General features: G+C 39.8%; 1 protein-coding gene across 4 annotated transcripts in view; it reads right to left on the bottom strand.

The window, feature by feature from the left end:
• The window catches only part of tfe3a (transcription factor binding to IGHM enhancer 3a), a 24,274-nt gene extending 18,895 nt beyond the window's left edge, over window positions 1–5,379 (bottom strand). For all 4 annotated transcript variants that reach the window (XM_046057110.1, XM_046057111.1, XM_046057112.1 and 1 more), the window contains exon 1: window positions 5,053–5,379. In XM_046057110.1, the coding sequence (XP_045913066.1) occupies window positions 5,053–5,195 (143 nt within the window). In that variant the 5' untranslated portion in view covers window positions 5,196–5,379. The remainder of the gene's footprint in view (window positions 1–5,052) is intronic.
• Between the last annotated feature and the right edge of the window lie 6,281 nt (window positions 5,380–11,660).

Below are 11,660 nucleotides of genomic sequence, written 5' to 3'. Positions count from 1 at the left end.
CAAACCCAAAAGTCGCGTAATTGACATCATAACTTTTTCTCTCAATGACAGAAGCTAACGTTACTGAAGCTAACGTCAAAAAAACTTACATGAAAAGATGATGCGATAAAAGGACGTTGGATTAAACACATCAGGTGAGATATATTTCTGCGTGGAACCTAGCTAAGTTCTAATTAGCAGCAACCAAGCAATGAACGTTAGCTAGCATTACCACGGTCACATGTTGGTGACGTATATTGAGCAAGACGAGAGATGTAGCTCATTCAAAGGTTTTCACACAAAACGACATGTTACTTTACTGTTTTACAAAAAACTGCAACTTTTTCCTGACAAAATTATCTTTTAAATTGACAAACATCATGTGTTTGATTCAGTTCAAACAAGATCAAAAAATCTCTCACCGTTGACTACGCTACTATTTTTCCTGAAATAAGGCCCCATGGGCCGGAAGCGAGTCACTTAGGCTCTCTGTAGACGCGACTCGTATCCGCTGCTCTGTGTAAATTTAACCAGCGCCGCTGAAAAAGCTCATCAGGAGTCGTCTGGTCATTTTTCAGTAAGTACGTTTAGTTTTAAGCCTGTTTGTCGCTAGCCAAAATTAGCATCACAGCTAATATCACAGTTAAAGTGAATTACAAATGCACTTTGCTAACCAAGTTAGCTAGCTCCACCCTCTCGTCTAAATATGGTCACGTCTGTTTCCAAAAAAAAACATGGCGACGGCCAGAACTGAGATCCAAACAGAAGCAAAGGTAATCCAGGAACTAAGGTACAGGACAGAACAATCATTGACAAGGACGTCACAAACACAAACACAACTGAGGACAATATATACACAGAGCAGGGAGGGAAGCACAGCTGAAACCCATCAGGTACTCAAAGCTAGACAACGACACAAGAGAACAGAACATTACAAAACAAAACAGGAAGTAAAGCATATGGAAAACACAAAGTAAAACAGGAGAACGGGAAACAACTGCATAACAGAACAAAACCAGGGCAGGGAACAGAGACCGGACCAAACGGGGATCAGGAATACACCAACATGGAGACATGAGACTAAGGACTAAGACACAGACCAAAAGAAAACACAGAAGTACACAGACCAGGAAAAACACTGAACATAAACTAAACCATAAGACTAAGAACTAAGATGAAAGACAAGACAAATACTAAGAAAACTTAAACGTGCGAATGAACAAAAGACTAAATAAAACTACAAAACCCTAAACATGACAAACTTATTGAAACACAGAACCCAAAACCAAACCCATGAAAACAGATACTAAGTAAACTAAAACCCGCGAATGAATAAAATAATAAACAAAGCTAAACAACAGATACAGAACTGACCAAATAAACAAAACTCACAGAGAGCTAAACTAAGCAGCGCAGACAGGCACATAGTGTGACAAGGAGTGGTTTTGGCTAAAGCTCTTTTTATGAGATTAACTCAAGATTCAATTTAAAAACCTCCAGCTGCCTTTTTATTTTGTTTTCCTATGCCACCTTTTGAAAGTCAGACTGTATGTTGCGGTTTAAAGGCCGTTAAAAAAGTGTTTAGACACTCTTTGATGCCACCACGCGGTCACGTGATTCATCTCTCCAAACAATAACAGGGAATTACGGTATTAGTATACTCTATAATTATTGCATAATGAACGTAATACACTATGCTACATTTATAGTATAGTAAATATTAAAGCATAATGTACATCTTATCTTATTTAACGTCTCTGCGTCGGCCGAGCGGCAGAGATAAACACCATTGCGTTTTGTGCGCGGTGTCTTCTGGGATGAAGTTCAACTCCCGTCAACTACTATCACAGCTCAGCTGGACCCTTCTCAAACTGGAGGCTTCAAAACGCTACGTCACAAACCAACAGGTGACGTCACGGTGGCAACGCCCGCCACCTTTCATTCGCACATATTCATACACTAATGGCAGAGCCTCAGGAGCAATTTAGGGTTCAGTATCTCGCCGAAGGATACTTCGACATGGGGGAGCCGGGGATCGAACCACTGACCTTCCGGGTAGTGGACAACAGCTCTACCCTCTGAGCCCCATCCGCTCGGACATTTACTCATTCAGCACATTTTGTAATCTGAAGCCTCACAATTGCCATATATGTCAGAGGTCGCTGGAGCAACTAGGGGTTAAGTTTCCTGCGAATAACTGACTGGGAATCGAACCAAGGTCTCTCACACCAAAGGCGAGTGTCTTATCCACTGCTCCATCGCCACCCAAAGTATGTTGCACTGGATAATACAGCAATCAGAGAACGAACTGCCTCAGTAACAAACCTGCACATGTGACGCCTTTAATAAGTCATATATGTGTCCTGCTTTGGAAACAACATGTTAGTGTTCGTGCCAATAAAGCTGTTTGAATTGAGGTGAACCAATCAGCTGCGTCTAACTGCCACGCGTCTCGCTGCAGTTCCTCTAACGTCCTCCAGATGGCGTCATCACACAGAGAGAGACAGATGTTTGCAGCTGCTGATGGAAACACTTAAATGTTGATGTTGAACACCAGAGAAGAAGAATGTGGAGGAGGAACAACATCTGTCAGCTGTTTAACTGCTTTCAATCCCACTTCCTGTGTGTGTGTGTGTGTGTGAGTGTGCGTGTGTGTGTGTGTGTGTGTGTGTTTCTGCTGAGTCATTTCCCTTCGCCCACGCACACACACGCCTCCTCCTCCTCCCACACTGTAAAAAATGTCTTTATTTACCGTCAGTCAAACTGACTCAGCAGTTTTCAGACGCTGCAGCGTTTAGGTGCAGTGGGAAATTACAGTGACGGACACCTCAGCTGTAACTCTCAGACACGTCGTTCATAGCATTTAAACAGCGTTACATCTTCAGTGTGAACGACAGAGACAACGGTTATACTTTGGAGATGTTTTTATCCCTGAATCGAGTCTCTGAGGACGTTTTGGACACTTTGGACAGATTTCCTTGTCTGTGGCGTCCGTCAGGAGGACTGTCTAAACATGTTAAAACCATAATATCTTTCATATTGGTCGAGAGAAGTTAAAAACTGCCTTTAAGGAGTTAGTAAACTAAACAAACGTGTCATTTATCATAAAAAGGAAAACCGTTGAATTTCGCTCAAGGGCTCGTCGGTGCCCCACGGAGGGAAAGTAGACCAGAAAGCAGGGGACGCTTTAGGGCGGGGCTACAAGGTGATTGACAAGTTGCTACTCGTATCCGCTGCTCTGTGTAAATTTAACCAGCGCCACTGAAAAAGCTCATCAGGAGTCGGCTACTCATTTTTCAGTAAGTACGTTTTAACCCTGTTGGTCGCTAGCTAAAATTAGCATCCCAGCTAATATCACAGTTAGCATGAATTACAGATGCAACATGCTAACCAAGAGTGTTGGGCAACCTACTTGGAAAATGTAGTGAGCTAAGCTACTAGCTACTCTACATTAAATGAAGCTTCACTACACAGAAGCTGCCCCCAGTGAAATGTAGCAAGCTAAGCTACAGCAACGTGGCAAAAGTAGCTTAGTTAAGCTAAGCTACTTTGAATTTTGTTATATTTTATATTTAGCTGGACCCTGATCCTTCTCACAAGAGGTCTTACAATAACTATCACAGTAGAAAGCAAACTCAGTCACACGTGTCTTTATTCCCCTGCAGCAAAGTCGCAGACATCAGCCCAATGATCGGTACGTGATGTCACTGGCGTCTCTTACTGATCCTTCAGAAAGGTTTGGGGAAATGTAGCGTGTGTTGAAGGTGCTGCTGGCTTCTAAATGGGACGCGGCCAAACACACAGCCCACGCTGTAAAAAGAAAAATGTTGCTGTTAAAACAAGCAGAGGTTGTGTTTCTGGTTTAAAAACATCTGGAAACAGTTGAAGTGAAAAGAGGAAAAACATCTTCACCCCCACACACACATCCCGAGCAGAGACACCTCCTCTTCTTGCTTTTACTTTTGCTTTCTGACTCACCAGAAACATTAATTATTGTTTGTGTGTGGGGGGTGGACGACATCCAAGAGGACTAGACTGGGCCTGTCGCTCTGCCTGACTGTCTCTCAGGTTCCCCTGGGAAAATACATGAGAAGACCAGCCGCCGTGTGTGTGTGTGTGTGTGTGTGTGTGTGTGTGTGTGTATCAGGGGTCAAAGGTCAGACAGTAACAACAACAACCTGCAGACAAAAGTCCCAGACAGGTCATCATCATGGTTATCAAAACACGGTGCCAGAAGAGCACAACACACCAAACTCCATTCATAACTATTGCAATTTAAAGTTTACTTGCCCATCAGAAAAAATAGCTAACGTCCCAAAACAAGACTGGTATACAGTTTGAATATTTAGTAAATGCGTTTCAATTCGGCTCAGATCCTGTACACCAAGAATTCTATTAGTGAAAGTTCTACCTAAATAACAGATACTTGTTTTGAATATCCGCTCACTGAGACAGAAGTCTAATAAATAACTGAGATGTATAAATGTATGAAGGTTTCATGTCATCTTTCGCGTTATTAAGTGACTTTTAAAACATGTGCATGTTGTTACTTTGTTCAGCTGACTTACAGCCAGCAGAGCTACTAACATGACCTGTTCTGTAACGTTAAGTCTGCGAGACATGAGTCCGTTACGCCAAACTTCATTCGAAAATTTAAATAGAAGCTGCTCCTCCGCTAATTTAGCAGTCTTACAAACAAGATGTGTGTGTGAGAAGCGTTTCCCTTCATCTTTACGAACTATAATACTACTCGGCATCGATCGGAGGCACATAGCAAAACCTATTCAAATAAGTTTTGTAACTGGTGTTCATCTCAGCTGCAAACGCAATGAATGAAAACGTGTTTTCTTATTAATATGTTATTAAAGTAACACGTTTGGTGTGTAATTTATACACCGATTTTACCAGTAGACACTACAGATCTGACAGATATATTCAGTCATTTTCAGCTACATACGTCTTTGTACCTATGAGCACAGCGGGTTTAAAATCGGAGATTTTTGAACGGAGTTTGGCGTGAGGTTCTCACCGCAGCTGCAATAGCGGTTTTCCCCAGAAAACTTCCGCACTCACCGGACCAGGTTGAGGGTTTCAGCCGAGTCCAGGATGACAAACACGGTCTGCGGCTGCAGGATCCCGGCGTCCTGCTGCTCTAGCTCGACCCCAGTTCGGTTTTGCTCTCCGGTCTGGGTCTGGTCCGAACTGACGGCTGACATTTCAGCAGAGATAAAGACGTTTTAACCCAAAGGTGAGGCGCTTTGCTTCCCAGCAGCCACCGCGGGATCCAAGTCTCAAAGGTGAAATCACAGCAGCAGCAAGTTTCTGTCCAACGCTGATGTGAACCTGGACCTGTGCAGGGCAGGAGGAACTCTGAGACCAGGTTCGAGTCCTCTGAGTGGCTGAACGGTACCTGGGCAGCCTGCACACTGTTCCAGACAGCTGGGAACATAGAAATACAGCAAACAGATCGGACACTTCACACAGAGCCTGTCCCACAGGAAGTGACATTTACATCCCGAAATGTCAGAAATACAACAAAAAACAACAACAATAAATAGAAGAACATTTTAAATCCACTGTTATCTAAATATATTTATAATAAATTAAATATGTCGTAACCAAATACCAAGAAAAAATATTTTTCTATAGTACAGTACTTGGTTAATGGTTTATTCTGTCCAAATACTGCAAATGTTAAAGATTTAAATCCATTCCAGCTCTCCACAGTACTCATTATTATTATTACTATTTATTCATTACACTTCTGTCACATACTACAGTACACTGTACATAATCTCACACACTTTTATTTTACATCATTATTATTATGATTTATATTTCTTTAAGGCCCTTAAAAACAAATCAACAAGAATACAAAGAAGAAACTCCTGCAGAGGAAACTTTTCATCGATATCTATACTTTTATTATTTCTACGTCAGCAACTATAAAGAAACAAATTTCCCTCTTGGGGCTCAATTAAGTAAATTCTAAAGTATTGAAAATGTACTCTGTTCTGCAGAGTCAGTGTTATTTTTCTAAATTTTATTTTAGCGTTAGCAGCATTTTAAATTTTTTATGAAATGTTGTGGTATATTTTATAAAGAGGTCACAATGAGCAGTAAATAAAATATGTAAAAGTATAAAGTAGCATAAAGTGGAAATACTGAAGTAAAGTACCTCACAAATTTAAAAGTGCAGTATTTTAGTTACTCTGACATGGATACAAATGATTAGAACATAAATATTGTTAAATATGAGTGGAAGACATACGTGCAGGTGTTTTCTACCTGTTCTCTTTCTACGTTTGAGTCCCTCACAGGGGGCGGGCTCACCGCCTGGACTGATCTCCTCCGGACCAATGAGCGGCTGCGCTGCTTCCTAGCAGCCAATAGGACCGCGGCTTGGCTCGCAGAGAGCCAATGAGCTGCCGGTGCACCTCAGGGTCGGCCATCTTGTTTGTTTTTGTCTCTCTGGTCTTATTACGGGAAGTTTTGCGGGGAAATCCGAGGTGACGTCAGCCCGCGACGAATAATCGGCCGAGCTCAGACTGACAGGAGAGCCGTCCAATCAGAGGGCCGGAGAGGAGGGAGGTGGGCGGGGCGGAGCTGTTTGTGAAATTCAGATTACACTGAGTTTCATCAGCACGGCGTGACGTCACAGACACACGCAAACCTGACAAAGAAATGTAACTGCGACGTTGCACATTTTCCTTATTATTCTTTTACATTTTTTATAATTTTTCAATCTTGTGTTTATATATTTGTATAAATACAAATCACACAACACAAATCCGGGGTAGTGCACAAGTAAATAACTGCCACCTTGTTTTTTCTGTTATGCATAGTTAACTGTATTATAACTTCTTAATATCTGTTTATTGCATATTATATATTTTAAAATCTATTCGTCAACTGTATGTTTACGTCCATCTCTAGCACCTTTTCACCAAAGCAAACTCCTCGTACATGTAAAATACTACTTGGCAAAAGTAATAAGTAAAGTTCTTTCGGGTTCTGAATAATCAGCAGAATGTCCTGAAATAAAAATTTAAAAAAGGTTAAAAGGAAACGTGTGAAACAGCAGGACGTCCTGTCAGTGTTGTATAAACCTGTAAGATTTATTACTACATATTATTACTTTATACATTAATGTGTAAGCAGCATGTTAATGTTGTGGAGCAGTTTTTAATTATTTAATCTACTGTTCATATTTATAAACTCATATCATTGTTTCTCTGCAAAGTAAAGCTAAAGCCGCCGGTTAAATGTAGTGGAGTAGAAGTATCAAGTAGCATAAAGTGGACATACTCAATACTAAAATAGCCTACGAGTACCTTAACGTTGTATTTTAGTAGAGTACAGAGTAAATTTACTCCCCAACAGTTCCATTATCAAAATAAATCATATAATTGTATTGTTCAAAATGTCTTCCTTTGCTTCAAACACATCATATTTAGTCTCTACAGTATGTTTCTGATTATAAACATTCAGGATTTTTTCTGTATGAATTTAATTCTTATTTGAATTATTATAAATTCACGAACATAAAATTTACAAAAGAAAAAAACAGTAGGCCTGTTTATTTTTCTGTACTTTGAAGGACATTTCAAGGAATATCACATTGCTACGGTCTCATTCTCCATAATAAAAAGAGGTAAAGGAATTAATATTTGTAAATACATCCCATCTTTACCTGCTTTTATTTATTTCTTTATTCAATTTGTTGATTTATATTTGTTTTAAAGGCTACTTTCATGTATTGACACTGGATGGTGCTGTTGCTTCATATGTAAGTGGTTTAAAAGCATTACAAGAAAGATTATTGAATGAAATAGGCCTAGTAGTAGTAGTAGTGGTAGTAGTAGTAGTATCAGCAGTAGTGGCAGTAGTAATGACAGGAGTAGATATTCTTCCAGACAGTCATGTTTTTATTTCATTTATAACCTCATAAACATTTGTCATTGTATTTTCTTACAGAAGGGCATGATGGGAAACAGACAGGAAACAGGATGGAAGGCAGTGGCCGGCCACTAACCAGTAACCTGCAATCAATCAATTAATAATAACAAGATACCAGAACTACTACAGGAAGAATACACGACCATGCTGCTGTTACACCCAGACAGACAGAGAGACAGAGATCCTCGTCTGATTGGCTCATAAGGCGAGACGCCACCGTCCAAAATTATTTTGCCTCAAGTTATTTATCACCATACTTTCATAAAATGTACATAACAATCTTGAGTAATTTTATAAACATTATTATTCGTTTCATTTATACCGAGTCTGTTAACTGCAGATAGCGTAAATGTCATCTTTGTTTGTATTTTACATTAAAAATTCATCTGCTCTATTTAAAACTCTCCATATTGAAACATACATGATTAGAAAGCTTGTTTTCTAGAGAACAATGTTAGCTAGTTCATATATCAGGTATCTATAAGAGATGTGTCCGTGTGACAAACAGTCATTATTCTGCTAAGTGGGTTACGTTAGCTGATCTTTAACAAAATTACGTTTCCTGTATGCCAAGTCATTTTCCATCATTTTCATCATCATTTTACACAGTTTGTCAGGTTTTATAACGAGCCATGTACAGAGTTTTGTTTTCTTTTGTGTCTGTCTATCTTTGTTCTTTCTCATTTTATGTGGCGTTTTATCTGTAAATATATTTTTAAAAAGGAGCCATTACACATATATCTATCATGTTGAATAAATCCATTAAAATAACAATATTTTTGATAAACCATTCTGTGAACGTCTGGCCATTTGGTATATTATCACAATAATACCAAAAGAATTCCATATAACTCTTCTCAATGCGCTGTAAAATGGATGTGTGATATGCAAATCAGGAAATACCTCATTTGCATATTAAAAATAAAAAACAAAGTTGTGGTTAAAAAAAAGCTTCTGTTTATGTTTCCTTTCAGCTTGTAAAGTTTGATTGTGAGTAAAGTTTGGAAATGTTTGACTGTGGTGTCTCGCCTTAAACAGCTTGGTGATATAAATACATTTACAGTTGCCTGTTTGGTTCGTTTCAGCTTCATCTCAGCGGTTGAAGCTTTACGGTCTTCATGGTAACAGCAGCCAATAACAGTCCATAACACTGAGAGCGTCTGATAGGAGGAATCAGACACAGTGTGAAATACACCACAACCCTCCTGGGAGCAGAACAGGAAGTAGAAAACAAAACAAAAACCAATAATAAAAAACACTTTGGATTAAAAATGATGAATAAATATTGTTAACTGTTGAACACTGACAGCGGTTGAGTCATCTGCTTTGGCACAAAGTTCAGTAAAATCCAGAAACTGTAAGGCAAAGATACTGTAATGAAACCAGGACCGACTCAGAACAGCAGTCCAGTGTGACAGAACCGGTTCTAACCGGCTGCGGTGCTTAACACACCTTTAGTTTCACACCGGCTGTACTTGGTTACTTTCCAACTCTAGCTTGTTGGTTTCTGTTATGTTTCCTACCCCCAGATTCAATATTAAGTGTGGTGATTCATTTTGGGAGCTAGCCTCCTAGCTAGAGCTAATTTTCAAGTAGGGTTGATTTAGAGAAATCACCCACATGTTAGACATCTTGACTGTTAATTTTACACCTAAAGAATAATTTACTGAGCGGCTCAGACAGACTGTAACTGTCAATAAACTGACACGTGGTATCCAGCCCAAAGAAACAACGAGAAATACTTAAATACAAAAAGCAAATCTGATATATTAGCCAACAACTTCACTAGCGCTTGTGTACTGAATACTGTAAAGTTTTGAATACGTGCTTTGGCACATGAAGAGAAAGTGCACACTGGACTGATACAACACGCCACTATTCAACTTCATCATACACACACTGGTCAGAACCGGTCAGAACCAGTAAGAACCAGTCTCCAAAAGAAAACTAGCAAAAATAATCAACAACTGCCCAACACAAGTCACTCAGGTTAAAAGTTCAAAATGTTTTTCACCACATCGAGACAGCTGATGAAATTGATGGGAACTATAAGGCTGAGTTACTGGCCATTTCCTTCCATTCCCACTAGGGGAGGGGCGATTGGGGGGGGCGCAACACACCACTGCTTTACACGCCAAAAACACGCTAAAAACACACTGTGACGGCCAGAGCCACGCACAGACTGAGCACCATGTCTGCGACAGCCGAGGTAGAAGGTCAAAGAAAGACTTTAACATTTTGAGAAATCCAGTTTTCAAAACGTTTCGTACGTTGGAGTCAGAAGTTTCAGATGGTTACGTGTTTAGGCTAGCTTAGCACAAAGAACTGAAGCAGGTGGAAACTGTTAGCCTATTTTTCACCCTCCAAAAAATCCAAACCATTCACCAATGTTTTGCGTTCTGCTAAAGGTTTTTAAGTTCGGCTTAGAGCATAAACTAAACACAGCTAGCATTAATGTGGTGTCGGAATAATTGGAACAATTAGTTCCTGACTCCTGGAAAATTCACTTTAAGTCCCCGTCAAATTGGAGCAACAACTCCCAAAGTCTCTGAAACGTTTGTTGAACAACTTGCCGAGTTGACATCATATTACGCAAAAACAATTTTCTGCTCACGTGTAATTTGTAATATGATAGTAGGTAGTAACCATTAGTTGCTGTCCACATAGTGTGGGCCTAGATTAGTTATGAAATAAGGAAATTGGACCATCTGAAGAGAAAACCTGTTCTCCTTCCCAACTCATAAGATATGGACACTTTGTCAACACCCTTGGTATTGCTTTTTAACGCCCTGGGTACCCTTTAGAATCGTTTTTGCACGTGGTGGGCTCTGCGGTCAAATTAGCAAAAATAATTATGCAACAGCTGGTTAGAAATTCAAAATTAAAGTTGTTAAAACTACTTTGTTAGGTTTAGGCACCAAAACCACTTGGTTAGGCTTATGAACCAAAACCACTTGGTCAGGTTTAGGCACCAAAACCACTTGGTTAGGCTTATGAACCAAAACCACTTGGTCAGGTTTAGGAACCAAAAGTACTTGGTTAGGTTTAGGAACCAAAAGTACTTGGTTAGGTTTAGTCACCAAAGCACCAAAACCACTTAGTCAGTTTTAGGAACCAAAACTGCTTTGATAGGTTTAGGAACCAAAACTACTTGATTAGGTTTAAGCACCAAAACCGCTTGGTTAGGTTTAGGAACCAAAACTGCTTGGTTAGGTTTAGTAACCAAAACTTCTTGGTCAGGTTTAGGATCCAAAACTACTTGGTCAGGTTTACGAACCAAAACTGCTTGGTTAGGTTTAGTAACCAAAACTTCTTGGTCAGGTTTAGGATCCAAAACTACTTGGTCAGGTTTACGAACCAAAACTGCTTGGTTAGGTTTAGGAACCAAAACTTCTTGGTTAGGTTTAAGCACCAAAACCACTTGGTTAGGTTTAGGATCCAAAACTACTTAGTCAGGTTTACGAACCAAAACTACTTGGTTAGGCTTATGAATCAAAACCACTTGGTCAGGTTTAGGAACCAAAACCACTTGCTCAGGTTTAGGAACCAAAACTGCTTTGATAGGTTTAGGAACCAAAACTACTTGATTAGGTTTAAGCACCAAAACCGCTTGGTTAGGTTTAGGAACCAAAACTGCTTGGTTAGGTTTAGTAACCAAAACTTCTTGGTCAGGTTTAGGATCCAAAACTACTTGGTCAGGTTTACGAACCAAAACTGCTTGG

The sequence above is a fragment of the Micropterus dolomieu genome, linkage group LG08 (assembly GCF_021292245.1).
Source record: "Micropterus dolomieu isolate WLL.071019.BEF.003 ecotype Adirondacks linkage group LG08, ASM2129224v1, whole genome shotgun sequence".
Taxonomy (NCBI): Eukaryota; Metazoa; Chordata; class Actinopteri; order Centrarchiformes; family Centrarchidae; genus Micropterus; species Micropterus dolomieu.
The sequence above is the reverse complement of the archived record's forward strand: the minus strand, read 5'-3'. Positions and strand labels throughout refer to the sequence as shown.